Raw genomic sequence first — 26,190 nt, 5'->3', positions numbered from 1 at the left:
CATTCCCAGAGTTTCCTTTAATTGCAGAGACTTTAGACAGTGCAGGGAGCCTTAGGCAGTCATGCACACCATTTTCAGTGCCTACTGAGGATGAGTCCTACTCTTTAGGGTGAATTGATGTCTGATTAAAAGCTGTTGGCTGCAGTCCAGCAAGTGTACATGGATGCCACTTTGACAGCACCAAGCAGACAATAAAATTCTTGAATGGCAGTGTTGCTGAGAAATTATTCTGTTTTATTCTGCTTTTTCTGCTCTGGCTCTGTGCCCATCATTGCTTCTCTGAAGCATCTCCACATGGGAGATGACTGCAGTCGGGTAAGACAAGGCAGAGAAGACTGGCACTGGATTGCAGGAATTAAGAGTCAGCTGCCTTTCTGAACTGAGTTGTACATCTCTAGTTTGTTCTTTCATCCTTCCTGAACCTTTCTGCAGTAAAATGAAACACTATGGAAGATTAATGTTAGTGGTTCAGTGATCACTCTTGGGGGTGGCGATGTTCTGTAACCATCCCACACAGCCCCTGGCAGCACCAACTGAGATGCCAGAGGTACAGACCTCCAATTTTCTAATGGGAGACACAGACAGTATCCCAGCAGTGATCTTGGGCTGCTTTGCAGGGTGCATCTCAAACCTGCATCCTCAGAGTCGATTCCTCAGCAGCTCTTAACCCCAGCTGGCTTAAACCTCTGGAGTACTTCCAGAAAATCCAGGAATTTTCCACAGTCCTTATCTGGTGTCTTTGATTTGCCTATATTTTGAGAAAACTTTCCACTGGAAAGTCTCAAACTCCAAATCACCCCGTCAGTTATTTCAGTAAGCTAAATTACTGAGAAAAAAAAATCACTTGCTTGGAAAATACAACACCTGTTAACCATGAGGATTTAAAACTGCTTTGTCTTTCTGTAGGACTACACAGTGCAGGAGTGTGTTAGGGTTGCACTTAGAAGAAGTAGCCATTCATGGCTGTGTCCTTCACACCTCTGCCAACCCAGGTCAGAAGCTGATAAATCATTTTGGTGTTGAGGTTACAGTAAATTAACAGCAGAGAAAAGCCTTCCCAAGTATTTCTTATATAGGAGTGGTCCCAAGTATTTCTTATATAGGAGTGGTTTTGTTTTTACTAACAAAATTGAGTAATTTGTGAGTGTGGAAAGGACATTAAAAAGAGAAGTTTAAAAAGATCAATGACAGGTAAGCCAAAAACCAGATATTGTTCTATACAATAGATATCAGGAGTGGAGATATTTATTTTAGATTCTTTCAAGTAGAAACAGTCCTGAGAAAAGCCAAAGTCTCTGCTTTACAGCATCTCACTTACCTCATATTTCAATAATGTATTATTGAGTTCCCATCTCTGTGTCAGAAGGAAATGGTTGGTGATCAGCTACTCCCAAACCCTTCTGACCATGCAATGGCAATATATCATCATGTCCCAATAGCTTGGGTTCTGCTACTAACATTTTTCTCCATTAAAATGACTCCGGCTTCGAGATGCTGTCAAACATGTTATATGACATCAATACTCCCAGAACATTTTGTTCCTTTCCATTGCACTGTACAGTTCATCCTGCATATTCATATTTTTAACAATGTCTTGAGGACGTTCAGCTGCGGAATAGAGCACCAGGCTTTCTGGAAAGTGTTTTGTTTTGTTATTCAGGGTGTGCGTTTGTTCTCTCCACAGGAGCAGTTTGAGTTTGCTTTGACAGCGGTGGCAGAGGAAGTGAATGCAATACTCAAGGCCCTTCCCCAGTGAGCAGCTCAGTCTCCTGAAGGTTCCTGCAGAATCCATCCCTCGTTTTCCTCATCCTCAGTCCCTGTGAATGTTCTTGGAAACGTGACCTGACCTTAACTGTGTATCTTCTGTTGTAACCACATAGTGATAGGGTCCTTACAAACTGCTTTAGCTGGTAAAAGTTCAACAGTTAAAATGTGTATTCTGTTTTTTGGGGTTTTAAACAAATTTTTAAAAGTACATCAAAGCCTCGGATTAAGGGACAGAACAATCCATCTAATTCCTCCTACATCCTTGAAGCCCTGAATGTCACACTTTGAAAGCACACATTGATGTTCTTAATAGCAAATATACAATATTGTGGGTAATTAGTGCAGTCAATATAGTCTCAGAAAACAATGTTCTGTTATATATTTTGTAACTTCTCAAAGGCTGAATAAGAATGAGGGCCTGAAGAGGATGGTGATTGTTCCCATATAGTGCCAAGCTGAAGCATGAAACAGTGCTGTGAGTGTGGGCAAACACGGGTCCAGACTCTGGCAAGGAGAGCTTGCACCTTCTCATGCCAGGCTTTAGCAAGCAAATGTTTTCTTAACTGTTGTTTACTTTTCAGCTTTGTGCCATGAGAGGAAGAAAATCTGAACTATGAGTAAAAGAGGCTTGCATGGTTGTTGCAACTGGGGAGAAAACATGTTGGTCACATTAATGGGAAACCAGGGGAAAATGAGCACAACTCTGACCATGTACCCGGCACTGACAGCACAGAAAAGGAGAGCACAGGCTCCCCTCAGGTGATGGGAAAGGTCCTGTCAGCAGTCAGGTAATTGTCTGGAGCTGTTATGGAAAAAGATTGTCGGTTTTATGGGATTACTGAGGAAGAAAATGGGATTCTCCCCTTTATGCCTTTGCATTTCCCTCTGTAAAGCTCTGCTGTGCCATCCTTTTTAGCCAGGAAAGTGTATTTCTGTAAAAGCCTGGCTGAAGAAGAAATCTCCAATCTGCATTTTATGACTCTCATCAAGTTTGTCTGATCCAGGCATTTGTTGCAGCTCTCTGCAGAGGCTTTGCTCACTCCTTGTTCTGCAGGACACCTATTTGAACTGAGCATGAAGGGGTAAAGCAGCACAAAGATTGAATTTCAGAGATTCATGTGTTCTCAAAAGCCTAATGCCTACTGTTGCAAAGTAATGCTAAAATATGTCTGTAAATGGTTTGGATATGCAATCTTGCTTCTGTGATTTCACAGGTGTAGTTGTGGCACTCTTCTAAAGGAATTTACATTGTTGATAGAAAGTACTCAGATATGTTTGAATGAAGGGCCTGAGAGTAAAATTATTGAAGGTACCTAAGTGATCTAGGCTATTAATTTCATTTTCAAAAGTGAATACTTGGATGCTTTTTCATCTGCTATCCTACATCTCCGTGACGTAAGAATCTGGGGTGCTTTTTTCCCAAAATCTTATGAGTATTGTGTGCTTGGAACCGTATTAGGCTAATTGTTTAACTTCAACACTGGAAAATACATCATTGAATTTAATTTGGGAAGGGGAGCTTTCATAAACTTCTAATCAGTGAAATGTTAAAAATAACAGTATCACACAGTTTTGCTGGCACAAAGGTGATGAGCATCAATCAAAATCAACCATGTTGCAACTTTGTGTTGTAGGTGTGGATATTGGTGATTTCTTCTTTTTAGCAATTAAAGAGTTGCTTAAAAAAAAAAAAAAAAAAAAAAAAAAAAAAGCAGAAGGCTTGTTACTTCTTGTTACTTTTTGCCATACATTTTTGTATGCTTTACTTGATATATGCTGTCACTTAATTTGTGCATCCCATTACTACAGCAGTGCAGAGCAGTTACTGCAGATGCCATCATCCTCTTAAGTACACATACTGTACATTAAGCCACATGTTTATTTTATGGCCTAAGCATTTTAGAGCTTTCCTAGCAATAACTAAAAAAACTAATGGAGTATAAATGAGAAAATTGCCTTTTTCATTTGATAATTTAGGTTTATCAGGATTTTTTTATTACTTTAGCTAACACAAAATTTCAGATCAGGGCAGATGAGATCAGTTTGAGCTGTATCAGCAAGTGTTTGAAGTAGATTTACTGTAAGCCACATACTGCAGCTTTCTGAAAGGTGTATGCAAACAAACTGTCCAAAGAATCAAAACTGGGGCATCCTGAGTCAAGCCCTCTGATTACTGGGTGGAATGATTTTCCAGTGTTAGATGCTGTGCCATCACCCACTGCCAATGGGCTAATGGGGCTTATTTCTGCCCTGGGATTCATTAGTGTTTGCCTCCTTACTGTCCCTGTGCATACCACAAACATGACTGACAAGCCTTTCGTTGCACTTCAGGAATATCTTTTAATTGTTCTTTTGCAAATATTTGCATTTCATAATAGCAATTTCAGGGTGATCCCTATTAATTCACAAGCAGCTGAGTGTGGGACTTGATCCTTCAGAGTTTATTTAGCATAGATTAGAGGGCATTAATCTTCCCCAAGGCTAATGGGGCAGGAATGTATTGTTTTATTCGTCCCTGTAGAGCAGTTTACACAACAGAAAGATGCAGTCTTACTCAGAGGGTTACAGTATCTCCCACTGACCGTCATCGACAATCCTGTTATTTCAGCCATGTTTTGTACAGTTCTTCCACAAAGAGGTGCAAGGCTTATTCTGTTGACTGTAAACAACCACACAGAATGTTTCATCTGTGCATAGCACACTGTTCACACCTCTCAATTAATGCCCTGCTTCTGGGGGTGATAATCTGCTGCAGGGTCAATTAGTGAAACGCAGGTTTCAGTTGCACCAGGGCCATCTAGAGGGATCTGACTATCCATTTCCCAGGAAGATGCCAAAGCCATGGATGAAGCCACAGAGATGGATTTGCCATGCAGGGCAGGAATTTATTTTCACTGCAGTTAACTTAATCCTTGTGATCTGGTGAAGGATGTTATTCAGGCCAACCCCCAGTCACTTGCACTAGACGTGGGATGCACCACCCCATGTTCACTGTCAGGTTGAGTTGAGCTTCTTCCTGAACACTGGGATCACCTGAGAGCTCAAAGTCAAATGAGACCCACCATCCTTCTCTGTTCAATTTTCTGCTGATCTTTAGTAGACTCATTGCCATTGAAGCTGGGGCTGGTGCCTGACTTGGCCACAAACAGCAGGTGTTTGATATTGGACATGCTCACATTCTTGACAAACCGAGTGTACAGGTTCTGTTTGTGTGCTTGAACCTTTAAATGATATTTTAGGGGGTGACCTGCAGGAGGGCAGTTTAACCCCACTGCTCCTCGCTGCTCAGAGGCAGAAATCCCTGTTTTCCCACAGGCAGCACACACAGCTGCTGTCCCTGAGCAGGGCAGGGATCTGACCAGACCCCTGCTGGTGCAGTCAGTGTGTCCAGATAGGAGGGACAGAAAGGTGGTTGTCACCAGAGTTGATGCTTCACAGGAGTAAAGCACAGTTGCTCTCTCCAGCCTTTGTCCTTGCCATGACATGGGCTAGGATTTAGAGGAATGGAGAGGCAGGACAGCACCATTCCCCAGATCCCAGATCCTTGAGGTTCAGCCTGAGGCACAGGGCTGAACAGCAGTGTGGGGTTTGCTGTTGGCTTCAGGTGTTCAGGTGTGACCTGTAACCATTGCTGTTGGCCACTGTCATGGGACCCGCTGCAGCCCAGGTAACTCCCATCCCAGTGGAAGTCCTTGGCCAGGAATGAATTTCAGCAGAAAATCACAAATCCAAATCTCAATCCACTAGCAAAGCAAGCCAGATTATTTTTATAGAAGCTACTAAATGTTTAACACATTTCAAAATATTTTTAGAATCTACACCCATGACTAAACCTTGTCCCTGTCTCCAGCATGCATGCAGAACCAATCCCCATCCATTCCCAGGGGAATGACAGCTATAGTACCTGTAAGGAGTTCATGCTTTATTAGTCAAGTGGAACATTAATAAAACCTGGCCCACTTCATAATTTCCACAATAGTCATTAATTTAAAAAACTGTTTATTGGAACAGAAAACAAGTATTTGATTAGCTTTGTTACAGAACAATAGCTTCCTCATTTTTATTCTGCATATTTTATTCTTTCTTTAGAAAATTCTCTTAAGAAGCATTTGAGATAATTCGCTTTTTAAAACTGTACAGTTTCTATGGTTTTGCTTTTTAAATGAGAGTACACTTTGTAGATTTGATTATTATATTTTTCTGTTAATATTACATTGGGCATTACGAAAGCATTCCCCACCACAGTGAAAAGAAAGTGATCCTGTTGGTTTATTGTAAAAGAAAAAAAAATAATTAAAACGAAATTGCAGAGCTGTGGCATACTCAATCCAATTAGAGCATGACTCTTTACTACTTTTCATTTACCACATGAGAAAAAAAAATAGTTACACCAGCAAGATTTCATTTGAAGCTGTTCATGCATGCTGTTTGTACTGTATTTGATGGCATAATATTGTTTTGTTTACAACTTTTTCTTTCTCGTCATTCTATTATATTCTTTATATGTATATAGTTAAAAAAAAAAAAGATTATACAAAGTATTTTGTTCTACCTCTGTAAAAATCATATTTGTGAATAAAGTCACGTTGTCTGTGGAGTATGGAGTGAATACAGCATTAACAGCTGGTGCTTTGCTTTTATTTGGGGGGTGGGAGTGGTGCCAGTGTCTCTTGCTGGAGGGGTGGGGTCTGACTATCCAAGGTGGGAACAGGAGGTTCACAGGGAGGGGCACAAATTCCCTGCTGATGGCTTGGATATGCACATTTCATCTGCTCTGAAAAGAGATTTCAGCCAGCTCTGGCTCAGGTGTGTGGCCCTTAATACTGCACCTTACAGGATTTTGATTGAGACAGATTCCTGTGTTCAGGCCAAAAGTGAAGCAGGCAAAAAAATCACTAAGTCCCAGGGACCCTTCTTGTACTGCCAGGAAGTGGAAAAAGATCACCTAGAGCCTGTGTCACAGAGTGTACAAGTTCACAAAGAGATTAAATGGAATCTGCTTTCAGGAAAATTAAAGGCAGGAAAATGTTTTTGGGAAGGCTGGTGGATCACACCATCACAAAATGGCCAAGGATTTATAGTTTTAAAATAGTAGAAGTTCATAGGACAGGTAATAGAAACTTCTCACTGTTATATTAAATAAGGTTAAGAGAAATAAAGTATAAGATTACCACACAAACACAGCATTCAATAAAGGGTCTTTTTCCTGGGGTATAGGAAGTCATTTTCCCATGAGCACTGTCCATTATATGAAGGTTTTGGATCTTCCTATTAAATACTCAACTGTTAGCTGTCAGACCAGTCTTTGGGCTTAGACAGCTCTGGCATGGCAGTTTTCATGGTCCTGTGTTATGTGTTGAAATTTCACTTGTGTTTTGAAGAAGACTTAAAATATGTTTTCCACTTACCTGGAAATCACTAGAAAAATGTAAACAGAAACCTAAAGTGGTCGTGGTCCAGCTCGCTTCCTTCCCATCAGAATAATCATATTTTACATTCTTTAACCTTGTTTATGTGGTTGCATGTTTTAATATCTGTGCCTTTCTCAGTGTAAGAAGGTGACTTTCATCTTGGAAGCAAAATATATGCACCATTACACCTATTTTCTTGTTCGTGTAATTTAGGAGGTCTTTCATCTCCAAGACAGCTTTCTGAAAACTCTGGTAACGTCAGATGGAGGACAAAAAGAGAAATGTGTTTAACTGTATAAATACTGGAGCACTGTGAATCTTCTAGGGGAAACCAAAGCCACCAGTTGTGCATCATTCATTCATGCAGGCAGTTCTGCTCTGGCCTCACACTGCACAGGTGCACACAGCTGTGAAAACAAGTGCTGATGGGACTGGTATGCCTGGTTTTGGATGCTGAGCAAAGAACTGCACAGCCACAGGGAGGGGTGGCAGGTAGGCTGGGTTTATGTGTGCTTGAAACAGCTGAGTCCTTGGGGAAATTCTTCTTAGGTCAAAAATTAATTTCTCCCCTTGAGAGTGCACCAGTTAACCCCCCACACGTAGGTAAATCAGCAATAGAGATAAAAGACTCAATGTGGATGACCAGTCTGGGAAGTCAGACTTTGTAAGGTTTGTGTTATTTGGCTGATGTACTGTACTGCCCCAGATTTTTCCTGCAGTAGCTTTGGTCACACTTCTCAAAGATACAGGAATGTGTTGCTCCCATCATTCCCAGCATATAGTACAGGTGGGATTCATCTTAACCAGTCTCTGAGCAGCTTTTCATGGACTTCCACAAACCACCCACTCATCATAAGCTTCCTCTATGGTCAATAAAGGAAAACAGCATTTTTAGAGTGGGAATTACCTGGTTTGGCTTCCACTTCACCATGAGGTGATTCATCCTATTCACCTCATACCCTGAAACAGGGAACATCAAAATTTTACTATGTGCTAAGTACAAAAGTATCTCATTTCTATATTGTAATCCTATTCCCTCCAAACTGCATTGGATCACTTGTAAGAAAAAGAGAAAATATTTCTGATTTTATAGACCTTGAATTTATAGACATCCTTATCCTATTCCTCCTTCATTTCTCCTGTTCCATAGGGATGACTCATGTCCCCTCTTACAGAAGATGTCCTGTGCCTTTGATCACCTTTGCTACCCTTCACCTTAACTTGTCCAGTTCTGTTTGTACTACACTCCAAGGTACACAGGGGCCAGGCTGTGGTACAGTGTCACAGTGATGTTTTTAGATATTTTAAATATTTTCCTCTTCTTTGGAATGTCTAACGTTTTGTTGCCCTTCTCCACTGCTGACCACTGAGGTTCTGCTCACAGACACTCATTCACAGCAATACCAAATACTTTTCTTCAGGTCATCTTTTATATCTTTATTGTTAAGAAGTATTTCATTATATGAGTTACTTTATCTCCAGTAATTTCATCTGCTAACCTCACAGTCCTAAAGTATCACAAGGTCTCTCTGTAACACTTCACAGCTACTTTTGTTTTTATAATGATAGGTAATAAGAGTGTGTGTCATTCACACTCTGCCACCTCAGTATCACCTCTTCCTTTTTCCTATTGTTTAAAGTGGGGAATCACCATCACTACAAAAATTTTCCCTTTCTTCAAAACATGTTTCTTAACTTTTAATCCTTCATTAACCTACAAAAAACTTCCCCCTAATGCAATGGCAACTCAGTTTCTGTAAGAACCTTTCATGAGACAGCTTTTGCCAAATGCTTTTAGGAAAGCTAAATACAAAATAATCACGCACATCATCGAACTCACTGATTTTTTTTTCAGTCTCTTAGGAGGATTTTACAACTCAACTTGACCCTGAAAAACCCTTGTTGCTTCTTCCTCCTCTTTACACCATCAGTTATGCAGGATCTAGACACAGGGGTGTGGATGCAGCTTATAGAGTAGGACACAATAAAATAGCTTTGGTATCCTTTTGGAGTCAGTGGAGAGCTACTGGATGGGCTAAAAATGGAGCTGTGGAGCTCAGCTAGTGCAACCCCCACTCAACACAGCATTTGGAGCACATAGCTTGGGGTCATTCCCAGGCACATTTTGAGTATCTCCAGAGATGCAGACTCCTCTGGATCCTCTTTGTGAAAAATATCTTTTGAAGATCTCACTGAAATTTCCCTTGATGCTGATTGACTGCCAACCAGCTCCCCAAAAGGAGATGCCTTGTGCAGAAAAATCCCTCTCTAGGTTCCACCACCAAGGTTGTCATTGTAGAGCACACTCAGGCAAGCAGCACACAGGGAAGGATTTATAAATAAATTCTTAATCTGTGAGCAGAATCCCACCCTCTGGGCAGGATTCAGTGCTTGCTGGTGAGTGGTTGATGTCACTGCAGATGCTGTGGGTCCCCTGCCCAGCCTGCAGCACTCCTGCCAAATGGCTGAATGTGCTTGTTTGCCAGCCCTGTGCTGGTGGCTGAAATCTGCTGAAGTGCCTCCAATGATGTTGGATGCTTACATTCAGGGATCTGAGTCCCACATCATGTGTCTAGTAGTTGGATTCTGTATCTTCTACCAAAATTGAAGGTACGGGAGGGAATTTGACAGGACAGCAGCTTCCCAGATAACCCACCAGTCCAAAAGAGGCAGCAGCTTCTGAAAACCCTAATTTTGCTGTCAGAACTGGATTCAAGGCAGGGCTGTGACTTCAGCAGCATTACCTGAGTGTGTGCCAGGCCCGGGCACGAGGTGCTGCAATGACCACAGCAGGACACAGCTGGAGAGCTGCCCTTGTGCTGGGTAGCACTAAAAGGCTTTGTGTACCTCACAGCCAGTGACAGCATTGTGTGGGACCAGAGGCACTGTTGCTTTCCAACACAAGAGGGCAAGAAAGGGAATAAAAGCCAAAAGCATGAGTTCACATAAAATAAAACCTAGTGTACAGCAGTGTTCCATTAGCACTTGTTTCTAAATGTGGCATCCATTTCCTTCTTGCAGGAAGCCTGCTCCGTTTTCCAACAGGTTTCATTTGTATTGTCCAAGTTAGAAATGTTTGTTCCTGAAGGTGGATATTACAATAGAGAGCATCAGCAAGAGCAGTTCTTGAGGTGTTCCTGATGCTACACCTGAGCTATTGAGCAGAGGCCAAAGTGGACCCACAGCTTTATGATCCTGATAAAAGCATTGCCAAGGCTGGAAGGAAAACAGAGCTCTGGTAAGTAGCTGAAGGGGAAAAACAAACTTTCACTTTTTCCAGAAAAACCTTTTGATTCTTTAAACATTATTTCCATAAGCAGGAATACACAATGCTTTTTGAAAAGGGAGATTGATTTAACATCTGGTGTGTCTAGCTGTGCAGGGTTGAAGGAGCTGGGTAAGTGACCTCACTCAGTGAGGTGTTCCTTGCAAAACAGAAGGTCTTTAGCATTGACTTTCTCATCTGTTCTACTCTTCATTTCTAAGAAGACATGGTATTTTCATTATATTTTATTTAAATATGGTAATATAGAAGCTGGAGTAACAAGCTGGGATCTGTTAGGGTTAATCTGAAATTAATTACCTTTCTGCCCATGCCATATATTTCCATTACAAAGACCCTCAAGACAGGCAACCAAGCCAAACTGTGTTCCCAAGCAGTTAGGTAGGATTTGGCTTTCCTTACAGTTACAGCACTAAATGTTGAGCTTTTTAAAGAAACACTTTGATTGTGTTTGTTAAGTTAAATTACCTTTATTTTTTTTCTCTGCAGTTCAGAGAATAAAGACACTATAACAACATGATGAGCTAATGAGCTGACTTGGGAAATAAATAATTTCTTGATGCACTACTGGCTTATAGACATCCAGGTATTTTGTTCTGGAAGATTTTGTTATGGCTCTGTTTGGTGAACCAGACCCTTGTTGGATTATCAATTGTGCAAAATTCCTGCCCTGCTCGACTTCCACCTCCTTTATCCTCCATGGCCAAGAGGCCAGATGGAGATGGATGTACTTTGCAGGCTGGTCCCCCTCTGACATGAGGATGTGAGGCACAAGAATAGAATCTTGCAGGAAAGATGTGGGTGCTTGCAGAGAGCTTACAGCAGAGGTTCCTGTATCATCACCAAGGAATGGAATGGATGGACATCTTTGTAGTGATCTGCCAGAGCTGTCATCTCATTGCTGAGCAAGTCCCAATCTCTGATAATCTTGCTCTTCTCAGTAAAAAAACACATTTTTTGTCAGTGTTGTAGGTATTTATCCTGGAAAATCTTCACAGACCTTCTTTTTCTGCATCTAACTTTCTTTTCTGTAAATTGCCAACACAACATCTAATGTGCACAGAACCACATAAATGTCCACCAAAGTTCTTTTTTTTAGCAGAATGCTGCCTTGAAAAAGCTTATTCAATTCTCTCTGGTGATTTCCAGTCCTGTAAAAGCAGGACTTATGTAAATGACAGACATAAGCAGCCCTGCCATACATAACCAATTCTGGTCCCCCCTCCTGAAGCAGACTCCTGTAACTATCTATACAAGTCTAGCTGCAGCTGACCAATGTGAGTCACTGAGACCATCCCATTTTAAATGTTTCTTCAGAATAGATGGCTGATGCTGCACGAGTTACACTATTTCTAATGTATGTCAATTAATTAACAATTTAATGCTGGCTGAAAATGCCATTATAGCTTTTACTTTTGGCTTCTGTGAAAGCTCATTTAATATTATTAAGTATTTTAAGTCAGGGGAAAATAATTTAATTACTTGTCTGAGTTTCCCTTTAATGCACAGTGAGATCTAGAGGGTTGGGCAAGAAGGAAAGGAAGCATAAGGATAAACTTGATAAACTTCTCCTGCCCATATCCAGGGTCAGGGAATGCACTGGCAGGTTAGACCTTCCAGAAGACAAGAGGTGAGAGCACAGCAGTGTACAACTATACCCCTTTTTCTAAACCCTCTAATAAGTATTTACTTACACACTTTCCTCTCCCCATACCATCTGCTCCCCTACCCTTCAGTAAGTAATGTAGGTGTAGAAGGTGGGATTTGCTTCCTCTAATCCAAACAACTAAAAATTAAGTAGTAGTCCCAGATAATCCTTTCAGCTTTCTTCCATATCAGCAGAGAGAAAGAAACAGTGGTAAATTACTTAGCTCAGAATTATCTGTGGGCTAAGAGCAGAAAAATACTATTCCCAGTGGAAAATACAGGCTGAGCATTAGGCAGACAGGCCATTACTGAATAGCCTCCCTTGCAGAAGGAAAGCATCATGAGATGTGGAAGGACTCCCACCTGGCCACGGGCTTTAGGTCTCCCCTGAAAGCTGCCATTCCCCAGCGTGTTCAAGGCTCTGAGCAGGGACACTGCATCTCATGGGAATGCCAACAGGCAGCTGCTAGACCCAGCTCCCACAAATCCTCACTGGTGTGCCAGGAGGACTGCAGCACAAAGCTGAGAGTGAGGATTGCCCCTGCATAGGCCACATTTGTGTGAGGATTATGAAAAACTGGCACTTTGAAGTAGGGAAAAAAAAAGACATCTGTTTTTCTTTTTTAGCTAGAGACTATAAAACCAATACCAGATAATGTTCCAGGACTTAGGTCTGCCCCTTGTACTGAGACTCAGGTTTGCTCTTCAGCCATATTCACACTTAAATTCACCAGTTACCCACAATGAGAGTGAAGGTGGTAGGCAGCAACTCTGGGATCCTGAACCAGAGTGGAGAAGCTGCCCTGGCATGGTGTGAAGCTCAGGAATAGATGGGGATGGAAGGCAAACTGTCTTCAGCAAAGTTTGAAGCCATCTGGGGGATTTTGTTGCCATATGTGTTGGCACTGTGTCCATGCCAGAGAAGCAGAATCACCTCCTGGCCCACAGTCCAGCCTTCTTTCCACCATGTTTCAGCCAAAATTTCACTCTTATTCAACGTTGTGGTGAAAGATAGGAGAGTTCCACTCACTTCATGCCCAAGTTGAGTCAATGAAGGAGCTTTTGTGCAGTAACAGAATAAGCAGCTCCTGGTCTGAGAAGGGACAAAAGTGTGAGGTTTTCCATTGCACACTGTGGTCTCTCCTGACCCCAAAGGGTCTGAGACCAGACAGCAGCCCTTGAGCAGAAGAGCTGAACAATGGTCTGCCCTCTTAGAGCACCAGACACAGGAGGAAGGAGAGACCAGCACCAAGGAAGCTGAGCAGGGATTTCTTTCCCTGCCTCACCTCAGCATGAGATATGATGTCACTGGCATCATTTTGTAAATGACATAATCTTTTTCCCCTAGAGAGAGGGGCATAAATTTATTAGCCAAGCAAAGGTCTCAGAGGTGAATCATGACAGGCCTGGTAATCTGATAAAAAGAAATGTTTCCTTATTAAAATACAATGGAAAGCTTTATTATTGTTATTTAAAAATCCTGTCTGCCCCACTGAAAAGCCAGCAGGAAAAGGATATACTACAGGTATTCTTTTGTTGGCTCTGGGAAAAAGTGAGCTATGGACAGAGGGAACAGGACAGGTTTGCACTTTTCACCTGGCTGCTCTGGAGACTTTATTGCTCCTATTCTTTAAATTCTTTCACATCTGCCAGGCTACAATAATCCAATCTACTTTCTTTTCATACTTGACTTAAAATCAGAAGCTGTGCTGTCCCTGAACATCTTCTGGCACTTGAAGGGCAACCAAATGAGTTTGTAGTGCCTTGCTAACTTTCTCTCTGATATTTTTTTCCCTAAGCTTTGTTTATTTTTGGAAATGCATTCTGTTGACCAGTTGTAACTAATAGGACTGTGCCTATGACTTTTGGCTGCAATTTTGTATTGGTTTCTCTGCTAACACAGTATTTTCTCTCCATGGACCATACCTTGCAACAGATGTTTATCTGTGCAACTATATCTGGAGCTGTTTTAGAGAGATATATATCTCTCACAGATCTAGACATAAATAAACAACAGCAGAAAAAAAAAAAAAAGGAGAATAAATAAGAGCACAGGACAGCTAACAGATGGATAAATGTGTCTCCAGACGTTTGTGCTGGATAAAATAGCACCACAGCACTCCTACCAGACACATGTTCACTTTTTCATGGCTGGACAGATGTAATTTTTGGTGTAGGAGATCCAACCCTTCACTATGAAATTGGCTGTGCTGGGATCTGGGAGTTATTCTGGATCTGCTGGCATCCCCACACCCGGCTGGCAGCAGTGCCTCTCCCACCAGTCCCCTCCAGTGATTCCACCAATACAAGGTGGTTCTAACTGGTAGGAAACTGAAAATCTGATAGAAGGGTAAAAGCTGGAAAAGTCATGGGTTAGGATAAAGATATTTTAATTGGAAAAGCAAAAGCCACACCATGTGCAAAGCAAATCAAAGAATTCATTTACCACTTCCCATGGGCAAGCAGGTGTTCAGCCATTCCCAGGAAAGCAGGGCTCCATCACACATAGCAGTGACTTGGGAAGAAAAACACCATCACTCCAAATGTTCTCCACTCCCTCCTCTTCCCCCTTCTTTATGTACTGAGCATGATGCCATATGGTGTGGGATACCCCCTGGCCCAGCTGGGGTCAGCTGGCCTGGCTGTGTTTCCTTCCAATATCTTGTGCACCTCCAGCCACCTGTGCTGGCAGGGTGATATGAGAAGCAGAAAAGGCCTTGGCTCTGTGTTTGGCCCTGCTCAGGAATGACAAATTCATGTCTACATTATCAAAGCTGTTTTCAGCATAAATCCAAAACACAGCCTCATACTAGAAATTGTGAAGAAAATTAACTCTATCCCAGACAAAACCAGCATAGTGATACACTTTATACCATCTTTCCTTCAACTCATTGCCTGACAGATGCATTTACTGGACATTTATATTGATTTCTTTTTTTTTTTCTGAACATTTAAGAGAAGGTTTGGGTCACACTACAGTACTCACTGCCTTTGGAGCAGGCAGGACAAAGGGCTTTATTATTCCACATTCAATCCTGACACTGCCTAGTCCCACAGAAGGGTGGTTAAGGGTTCTATCCCTACACAGCCATTCCACCTAAGAGGGCAGGTTTGGGACTCTTCTGTCCCACCAGCTTCTGCCTGGGCTGACATCCCACATACTTCAGTCATTAGGGCAGTCCCTTCCATGTTTACTGGGACAGCCTGGGCTTGCACATGCTACTTCCTTTGCAGCCAACACTTGGAAAGTCACCCCTGCTGGCTCCAGGGAGCAAAGTCCTCCACCTGCAGCACAGGGAAGGGAGCACCTTTAATAATGCTGGCAGGACACTGCCCTGACAGTGGATTACCCTATCTCCAAGGGCAATCCACTCTCCTTCACTGGCTGTTCTGTAGGAGGTGTTCTCACCAGCTTCTTCATGGGTCTAAATTAGCAGCCTGAAGTTATTTGCTCATCAGTAGTTAAATGCTGGACCCGGTGACAAAGCCAACCTGCTCCCATGGCGGCCGAGGGAGCCGAGATCTCACCTGCAGTATTTAACCCAGACATCAAATTTTGTGGGAACACTGCTCCTCTCTCAGGGGGAGGTGAGCCTGGGCATGTCCCTGCCAAACCCCTGACCAGGTCATATTGGCTTGGCCAGCCTCAGTCCATCCCCAGGGAGTGCAGAAGCAAGGCAAGCTACACTGCTGGTTATTAGAGTGAGAGAATGAATAATTTTCACAGGTTCAGTTAGGAGATTTCAGACAAATTGCTGAGACATATCAAGTGTACGTGATGGAAGACTAAAAGGTGAAACTCTGAAAACATGAAATTATTCTTGCTCTTAGCTCCCCTGGGCCTTATCCAGAAAATGCTTAAGTTGGCTTTTCCATATAGCACCATTCAGGAACGATGTTCACAGCGTGTTGTATAGAGCTGGGTCTTTATTTTATCCATCTGCATTTCTCCTCTAATTTATTGACTTCTCCAGTTCTGATGATTAGGTCAGGCAGTGTCACATGCTTCAAGTACTGAGGCCAATTAACACTCTTTCTGGGTGACCAGGATTGCTGATCGATTAAGCTGCTCCATCCCACTGAGATTCCTTGCTGTTGCAAAGGCAGGCACACGGTCACATAAAATACATTGAAATAGAATTAATGAAAAGGCAGGCCTGAATGACAGCCAAGATGGGTTTTTTATTTTATTTCTGGAAGGAACCTAAAGAGGGGTTTATTGGACTCCTCTTCCCAGCAGTTGCAAAGAAAAAAACAACAGTTATTAAAAGAAAGCTTTCTGGGGAGAGGGGAAGGAAAATGGATAGAAACAGCTAAAATAATATCTGAACAAAATAACCCTGTTCCTTCCAGAAAATAGTGAAAGTGGGAAATCATAGCAATAATAAAATTGAGCCTTTTTCTAAAAGATACACACATTTAGCATACTCCCATCTACCCAGGAAATATGTATTTTTAAACTATATTCAAAAGCTGTACAGCTCATGTTCCTCAATTTTTTTACATATCCACATGAAAATGAAATTAACTGGGTACAGCAAGGTACATGACCTTGAAGTGCTGTGCTAACAATATTTTTTTTGGACAAAAAACATTCCAGCTTGCATGATGTTAAGAGGGGCAAGAGTCTGCTGGATGAGGGTGGGGAAGAAGTGGAGAGGGGGTTTTGCTGCTGGAGGTGACTCTCTGCCCACATGGTACTGTCTGGCAGTGGATCAGACCAGCCTGATCTACCACCAGAGACGCCCCTTGGACATTGATTCAAATTTTTCTTACTCCCAGACAGAGTAGCTTAAAAAGCAATCCACATCATTGCATAAAAAGCAAACTCTCATCATTTTCTCTGGATGAATACATCAGAAGAGCACTGGACATTTGCAGAACTAACACTTCAATGCAAGTGAAAGTTGAACAGCAGCACTAACTACCAGCCTGCATCAGAATCATTGGCTTTTAGAACAGTCTGGGTTGGAAAGAGCCTTTAAAAGCCCATCCCCACTGCAATAAGCAGGGATAACTTCAACTAGATCAGATTGTTCTGAAAGCCTGTACAACCTGACCTTTCATGTTTCCAGGCATGGGGCATCTACCACATCTCTGAGCAACCTGAGCCAATGTTTCTCCACACTTACCATAAAAAAATTCTTCCTTATATCAAATCTAAATCTAAATCTAAATCTACCCTTGTGTTTTAAAATCCTTACCTCTTGTCCTGTCACTGCAGACCCTGATAAACCTCTGTCCTCATCTTTCTTATATGCCCCTTTAGGTACTGAAAGGAACTCTAAAGTCCTCCTGAAGCTTTCTCTTCTCCAGGCTGAACAACCCCAGCTCTCTCAGCCTGCCTTTGGTAGGAGAGGTGCCTCAACCCTCTGATCATTTTTGTGGCCTCCTCTGGACTCACTCCAACAGGTCCATGTCTTTCCAAGGCTGGGGACCCCCGAACTGGACACAACACTCCAGGGAGAATCTCACAAGAGCAGAAGTATTTACCCAAGGGCAGCCATGATGATGTCCCAGCTCAGGTTAGCATCCTCTGGACCAGTCACAAACCCACCACAAGCTTTCTCCAAAGAGTAAAGCCCAACTGCACAAGAGGCATGAAAGTCAACGATGGAAGGAGGCAAATTATTGCTTTAGTTGAAGGTAATATAGAAACCTGAAGGTAATATAGAAACCTGAAGAGGTTCCTGGGCTGATAGACTGCCTTTGTGTGGCAGAACATCTTTCTGTGGGACAAAGGTCCTGTTTCTAGTTTTGACCCCTCATCCTGGAATTTTCATGCATGGCAAATCCTGTCTCAACCTGGCTGAAGATCTGACAGGCTGTGCATATGCAGACTATCCTGTTAGCATCACTGCAGATTTGGCTACAACAGACCCACACAGGACATTGTGGAAATGGGATTGCACTCTCTCCAAACCTTCTCTTGGGTATGTGCATGATTTCCCCTGTGATCTGTACCTTCTGGCTCCTTGGGCTGGATGGTTTCTAATGCCAGTCAATTCATCAGCTTTCTGCAAAAAGAGAGTAATTTTGGAAAGCTGAAACATGGTCTTAATTAACACGCTATTGTGGTTAATCTGTTTTACCAATCCCTTAATGCAGAGAATCAATAGTTACAGACATCAAAGTTGATGAGTTTCCTCACAGGAAAAGAAAAATCTATAAAACATAGATGGTTACACTTCTCAAAGCTGCAAATTAAAAACAATGAGTTTCACTAAACCTTACACCAAGGTGAAAGTTGCTGATATTTTAAATAAGCCTACAGCTGGCTCCTGGGCCAAAATTATTGCACAGCCCTTTGTGCAGCAGGAAGACTGAGACAACTGCCCTCATAACCTTCCTGGCTTGAATGGCACCTCAGTACATGACTTGGTGGATTTGCAAAAGTAATATTTTTCTTAGTACATGCCAACAAAATGGCTATGGTATTGATCTAAATACAACAAATCTTCCAGACTTGTTGAGAAAATTTACCAGGCGCAGTATTAAATGTCCTTACAGGACTACAGTGATTGATGAAGGCCAACTGTGAATAATAAGATACTTAACTGCCAAAAAAATTCTATGTCATGGAGTATAATATTGTTTAGTTTCACAGTATGCAAGAAAGTTTTATCTTTGCAACAATTTCACATATTTAATATTCTACAGACTGAAAAAAACACAGATACCTGGCTAAATTCCACCTGCCCTGGAGGAGTGGAAACACAGCCATGAGAGGCAAGAGCTTTGTCCATCTTTGCAGTTGGTTGTTCTGGTCTAGGTAAAATAAATAGCTCTCAAATTCATCATCTGTATAGGGTTTGCTCCTTTGCCTCTGGCAGATATGGCCACATTACTTAGTGAAATGTTTTTAAATGTTTTCTCATAGCAGATTTGATGAAAAAAAAACTTCTCCCACCCTTCACAAAATATGCAGGAATTGAGGTTTACTATCTGTGTCTAATCACATATAATTTTACACTTAAAACTTACTTAAATATTTTACTCTTTAGCTCTTCTACAAAACTCTAAAACAATACCCATACTCCTCATACAATCTGAATATTGGAGCATTCACTGTAGGGAGGAGTTGTAGTTCTGGATCTGGGGAGACAAACAGCCATTGAAAAGAAACTTGTGGTTTTAGTACCAAAGTTTTGCTGCATTCCTTGTAGCCTCCCTACATTAAAAGGCATTTCCATTAGGTACTTGCAGCTTAGAAAAGAAGACTAAATCTGGTAGGTTTTTTTATGGATATTCAGTGGGACACAAGGAGATTTATGATGCCTTTCCTTGGACACTTGGCAGTGGCATGAATCCCTTTTGGTGTGAAATCACAAGATCAGAGCACATTTACCATAAATATCTGGGTTGTAGCAAGCAGAGGTTTTTCTTATGTTAGATACTTCTCACATAGAAATACTGAAATTTTCTAGCCTTTAAAGATTTTATATTTTCCTTGGAGAATAAATTTTGTAGACCTGCCTAAAAGCTAACCAAGAACTGAATGCAGAGCATTGGGTAAGTGTAGTAGTCAATCCCTGCTCAGAAGAGCTTTTGCAACTTCAAATACCTTGTTTAAGCTTTTTTTTTTTTTTCAGCTGTTGCTGTTTGAACATGGCTTTCAGTGAGGAAGCTAAGCAAACAGGTACCTTTTCTGTAAAGGAACAGCAGTTTTGGGGGTCTCAGAACCCCTGGGCAAATAGCAGAGTTCATGGTTGGAATTCTTGCTGCTGCCCCTGGGGCATTCAAGTAAGAAAGCTTTTGGTGCCTGACTGCCTGGAAGGCACTCAGGGTAAGTGAGGTGCAGCACCACAAATTCGGGTATCAAAGTAGACCCCTCATTGCACATCTCTTGTGTTGGCAGCTTCCGTGTCAAAACATTCTCTCCCAGATTTCTAGTAACTCCTGTCTGCTCTCAGCCTGAGTTGGTGATTTTTCAGCTTTTGAGTAGGAACTTCCCAGTGTGGTCAGTTTTATTGGACTTGTATAAACAGTCTGGTTTTGGTGAATCTTCAGCCTCGTGTGCCTTGATCCACAATGATATTTCCTGTGCTCCCACCAAGACTGTTGTCATCATGACAGCATCTGAACAGGGAGTCCCCAGTGGTCTAGCTCAAGGGACTGTGTAGTCACTGGGGGAATTACAGATGTTCAAAGTAAAAAAAAAAGACCAAAAAAAAAAAAAAAAAAAAAAAAAGAGTTAAGTACCATTCCTCCTGGCACTAAGCAACCAAATTCCCAAAGGATTTTTGTAAAGCATCCCTCCATCCCTCATAATATCCATCTCTTCATCTGATTAAAACCCCTTCTTTGTTTAAAAATAAGTCTCGAATCTTTTCAGTTTTCTAAAAATATTCACACTTTTAGTTGAGATGCTGCTAATTGGTGACAACTTTGTATTCTGAGTCTTACTCATTTCTCATCAAATGTAAGAGTCAGGCTTCACTGATTCTTTATGCTGGTGTTAAAAGCTTTACACACTGGATGCACCTTCCCTGCTTTATGAAAAACAGAGCTTGTCTGGAGTTTTTTTTTTTTTTTCCTTAATGTGCATGAAATTTTGAAGGTCATCTCCTCCTAAGGCTTCTTACCTGCCTTACTATTACAGTTTTCATATGTTTCTGTTCTCTTTCTCTGGCATCCTCTTTATAACAACTGAGAGAAGATGCTGTGTACTTTTAAGGTCTGCTGGTAAAACAAAGTCACGTCCATGAATAATTGAGCCCAAATCCAGTGCTGTAATCTATGTGGGCAGGATGCAGATCCATTAATTCCATTAGGAGTCTGTGTGTAGGACAACCCTGTGAACAAACCCAGAGAAATCAATGATTTCTGGTGAGTTAAATTCATTGACAGGAAGAGGACTTGCATATGAAATGTGACAGAACATATAGGATGAGATCCTGGCACTGTCCATGGCAGGGATGGGAGTTTTGAGTCAGTAGTTTAGATTCCACACATGGCTTGCTGTTTTCCTCCCTCTAAGTTTTACAGGCATGCAATTATTTGCACAAGTAGGACAGGACTGGCAAATTCAATAAGGCAAGTTTTTGATAAAGGTTTTTGGCTAATTTAGTGCCAGACTTGGAAAAAAAATGTATAGCCTTAGGTTGTTGAGATTAATGAAGTGCATTCTGGAGGTGTCCTGAACTGGATGCATTAGCAAAATAAGCCAAGAAAGCACCAGCAGACAAATCAAGCAAAATGCTTGACTTAGGAACTCCAGCAACTAAAGAGCTCACTGAGGAGCCAGAAGTAAATAAAGCCACAGTAAAATAGGGATGCAATGGGCTTCTAATTGCTCTGGGCCGAGCACATACAGAGCACTCTACATGGAAAGAGAGAGAAAATGGGAAATCCCTCTAGAAGGTGCCAGGCTGACACTGCCTCGGTACAGTAGAGCAAGCCATCTCTTATTATCACTTCCATCTCTCATGCTGGGTTTTTTAGTGTGATAAAGAATTAGGTTTAGCAAATTAGGTAAGGGAAAGGGGATTTGGAAATGACATCCCCAGTGATTGATGATACTAATAAGTGTTGTGTCAAGGAGATCCCCTTCCCCCATCACACAGGGCACATCCACACACAGCCTTCCTTGCACACTGCCTGAACAGAAACTTCACTGCATTCCACATATATCGAGCTATTTAGAGAGGGGGAATAAAAAATGTGCACAACAATATTTATGCATGCAAAGTCTGTGCAATGCTGCTAAGGACACACACACTATTCATCCAAGTAGAAGAATGCAAAGAGGGACACAATTTATATGCACAGAAATATGTATATTTTAAAAATCCCCCTGCATACATATCTCCCTTTACAAAAAGATAATGGAGCCAAACCATGACAGATGATTGTTAATCTTGCACTGCAGGAAACTCCAGCTCAGTTCCCTGGTTTTGCTTCATTTGAGGCAAAATTCGAACCATTCCCCTGAGGGGAAGGTATTCTGCAGAGGAAATTTTTTTGCTTGAGCATGTTCATTCAAACAGGGAGAGCTGGCAGTAGGGTTAAAGTAGGATGTGGGAGAGGAGTCATATTTCTCTGCATCAAATGATTCAGAGCAAAATTTGAACCCGCCTGTCACACATCAGGTCTTTAACCAGCAAGCTGGAGGGGCCTGCCAGGGTGGCAAGACTAGCAGAGGTAAAAATGAATACAGGGCCATATTTGTCCCTAGGCTGTCCACTGGGTGAACCACAGCTCATTTAATCATCTTCCCAGAGTTTCAAAGGTACTGGATAGTGAAGTGAGGAAATTCTGCATTTGGGGATCTTTAAGTCTTGTTTCAGCTTGGGCTGGAACACTTAGAATATTCTCAGCTATGGGCGGCACCTGTATCCGGAACTTTGAATAAACACAGGAGTGTGTGGAAGCTTAATAATATTTTATGACTGCAATAGCACCCAGCTGACAGATTTGGTGCTGAAGGATACCTAAATTCCATTTGAAGAGCTGGACCTCTGTTGCTATGGTGATGAGAACTGTATAAAAAGCTACACAGAGTGGAATAAAATATTGTATTTAAATAGACCCATGGAGATCTACAAGTTTATTTCTTTTTTAGGTTTCATACTCATGCACACCGCTGTGTGCCTGCCATAGCTGCAATTTCCTTCTTCAGTTTGACACATGGGATTAGGTGACATGGAGTGCACTCTGTGCTCCCCGTGCAGCTGCCAGCCCAGACAGTCAAAGACTTGGAGTACAGCAAAAACTGGAAATGCTACTTTTGCCCACTCAACAGGCATGTGTTAATCACATAGGAAGTATGTGGTGAGTGGTGCTCGAGGATATTTGAAAGATGCAGATGTGTGTGTGTGTGTGTGTGGACAGTAGACTTTGTTGCAGACTAAACTGGGGGCTATCACCACATCTGCAAGACTAAGACTTCTATATTGCTTGCTCCAAAACACAGTAACAGTAAAATGAATGCTGACTTCTCTCCCCAAGGTATTTCCTTCTCTCTCCCCAACACTTTATTCCAAAATTCATTTTATTCTTGATACAACCACTGTTAAGAGATAGAAGGGGCCACATACACAGACACTCGTTCCTTGGTCTCTGTGAGAATCATTTTAGAGCATAGAAAGACTTTGTTCTGCTGTCAGCTGAGAGGCAGCTTTTCACCACTCAGCAAGCAGAGTTTCCTTCCAGCAGGCTCCTTCTGAAGTTCTCCCTAACTCTTCACATCGTGATGAGAAACTCAGTCAGCCCATTCAATGTAATGGCAAACACAAAGCTCCTCAGATTACAATAGCATATGGATACAATTCCTTCAATTTTCTGGTGCATTGGTTTTTAGAGCAAAACTTTCGCTCTCCGTTCTTTGTGTTCTAGTCTCCTGCTCTAATTTAGTCTCACTTGAGAAGTCTGGAACTGCATTTCAGCTAAAAAATGTGCTAAAAACTTTCTAGATCACAGAATCACAGAAATGCTGGTTGCAATGGACATCTGGAGATCTCTAGTCTCCATCATTCTACTCATCACCCACAAGGGACCAGCCTGTGGCTTTTTGCAGCTGAGATGTGCAAACTTCAAAATATGGAGGTTGAACAACATTTCTGGTGAGCTCTTCAACTGCTGTGCCTCCTGCTGAAATCTTTTCTTCATGTTCAGACAGAAACACCAAATCTCATTTTGTGGTCTCAGCCCTTCTTATAGTGCCTGGAACTACCAAGGGTTTGGGTCTTCTGTCTTTGTAGCTGCCCATCAAGTGCTTTTAGTTACAAGTGTGTCCCTTAGCCTTGTCTCCAGAAAGGCAGGACAGACTCAAGTCTCTTGGCCTCTTCTTGTGAGCCATGAGCTCCCAACCTTGTGCCATTTTGGTAGTCCTCCATTTCACCTGCTGCAGTTTCTTCCTATCCTTCTTCAGCTGGAGCCCAAACCAGACACAGAAGCATAGATGGGATTTCATGAGAGTCCAGTGCTCTGTTCACTGCCACCTATCAGGCAGACATCAAACCACTGATTTCTCCCCATCTCTTCATGAAATCAAGGGGCACCTAAACATCTGCAGGCATCACAGCCTTGAACACCAGTGTTCCTGAGGCAATTCATGTTGTATTTTCAGCTGTGCCCAGAAGTTTCTCAGTTTTAACGGATCTGAGCAGCTCAACATTCATCTCAGACATGACTCCTGTTGGTACCCACAAATGAGGCATCTGCTTTGCATGCAGGGGAGCCTAAGCCTGTGATCAAGGAGTAAAAGAACAGATGATTCACAGAAAGACAGCAAATAACCAGCAAAGTCTACTGTGACAACTCACTGCCAGTCCTCTGTCAGTGACCCCACAGATCTTCTCTTTTCCAGGATACTGGCTGCCTGTGACATTTTTTCTTCATCCAACATTCAAATTAGAATGATCAGAGGCTGACCCACAGAGTCTAGTTCATCACGAATTTTTTCTTACTGGTTGCATAAATAATCACAGGCAGGAGAGTGCCTTTTACATCAGTACACAATTGCATAAGCTTTTGTAAGAACATAAGGAGGAGCATGTTGAGTGGTAAAGGCATGCTTGAATTGTCTTATTTATCTTGTAAGTCTAAAGGCCTGTCATCTGCAAAGTGACAAAGCTGTCTGTTTAACCTAGACTCATCTCCATTTTCTAACCTATTAATGCATTTGGAGTGCGTGGGTAAACAACAGTATTTTAACACCAATGTTCTTTGGGATACTCTTTTCTCTGGGCTTTGAGAGATTTTGTATATTTTGCACTTTTTTTTTTTTTTTTTCCTTTTGAGGGATTAATGGCAGAATCATGGGCAAATTCAAAGGATTAGGATGGGATTCTTTCTTAAACAAAACAAATGTGAAAAAGCAAAGGAATAGGCAACCTGCTATGCAAATCAAAACTATGAGGTTAAGTACAAAATAGACACGGAATTGCCTGGAGGAATATGATGAAAAGAGGCACAGATCTGTGAAAACATGACAAGGATAAGGTTATCGGCTTCCTGCAGTCAACAAAATATGGAGACTGTACTGTGAGGTCAGGCTGATGGAAAAAATCTGCCTTTTGTGTGACCCACCTCATCTTTGGTCTTCAAGGAAAGATGGACAAATGCAGCACAGAGGTTGCTTCATCTCGGTTAGAGAAATTTCTGAATAAATTCTCTCCATTTCATTCAAGTGACGTGTCTTTCCAACAGATGATTGAAGGTCATAGGAAGGAAAACTGGAGACTCTGGTTATGCAGTTGGGGTAGCAAATAGAGAAAATTAGTCACAAGCTCTAATATTAAACATAGATGTCTTTCCATTTCCCAGAAAGTGGTCTTTATATGCAGGCTCTGAGCCACTCAGCCAGCTGGCACAGAAGCCTGAGACACCTTCTGAGCATTCTTTCATGTCACTGTGGCAGAATTTTCCTCTGTTCCCTTCTTTTCTGGCACAGCTATGGAGCCTGCTTGTGGCTGGCCAGTGCCTTCAAGCTTCAGATCTGTGCTCAGCATCACAGCTGGGCCCTGCTGCTACCAGAGCTAATTAGAGTCCCGCAGGTCACTGCCTTCATGAAGATGTTTTTGTTGTTTTGTACCAAGTACCCCATTCCCTGGCTACTGGCACTTATCCTGCTTTCAGCACTGAGACCTAAAGCTCTAAGACACCAGTGAAGCCAGAGTCTCAGTACAATAATTAGGTTGAAACACAGAATAAAAGCAATCCATTTTCTCCTGTCACAGCTAGCATCACTTCTTAGGTCTTCTCTCCCACTCCCCTCCCAGATTACTGTGTGGTGTGTGTAATGGTAGTGTGCTCTAATTAATCCATGCTAGATGGGGAGCTGTGCTGGAAGGCTTGTGAGGTGGATCTGACAGAGGAATGACACTTGTTCACCTCTAAGGGGGAAGTTTCACAGGCAGAGAGGACAAGCTCACAGCTCACCTCTCTGCGGTACAGCCCCTCTCCCTGCACATCTCTCTGCTGCTGCTGGCAGTGCTCACCCACCATGTCCCTCACATAGGCTCAGCTAGGACACTAAACATCCATTTCTGCTTTTCTTCCTGTATGTTAATGTTTTTTTCTCTGTAGTGATACAGACTGGCTGCTACAAGGTCCAAAGATCAGAGTAAATGCAAGGGA

The 26,190-nt window shown here is 42.1% G+C and overlaps 1 protein-coding gene across 1 annotated transcript in view; it reads left to right on the top strand.

Moving 5' to 3' along the window:
• Nucleotides 1-6,383, top strand: part of PTPRN2 (protein tyrosine phosphatase receptor type N2) — a 636,316-nt gene extending 629,933 nt beyond the window's left edge. Inside the window, exon 23 of the mRNA XM_053934893.1 lies at nucleotides 1,685-6,383. Coding sequence (XP_053790868.1) covers nucleotides 1,685-1,756 — 72 coding nt within the window. The 3' untranslated portion in view covers nucleotides 1,757-6,383. The remainder of the gene's footprint in view (nucleotides 1-1,684) is intronic.
• The last annotated feature ends 19,807 nt before the right edge of the window (nucleotides 6,384-26,190 follow it).

Source organism: Vidua chalybeata, chromosome 1, assembly GCF_026979565.1.
Source record: "Vidua chalybeata isolate OUT-0048 chromosome 1, bVidCha1 merged haplotype, whole genome shotgun sequence".
NCBI lineage: Eukaryota > Metazoa > Chordata > Aves > Passeriformes > Viduidae > Vidua > Vidua chalybeata.
Note: the sequence above shows the minus strand (reverse complement) of the source record. Positions and strands in the feature narration are given on the sequence as shown.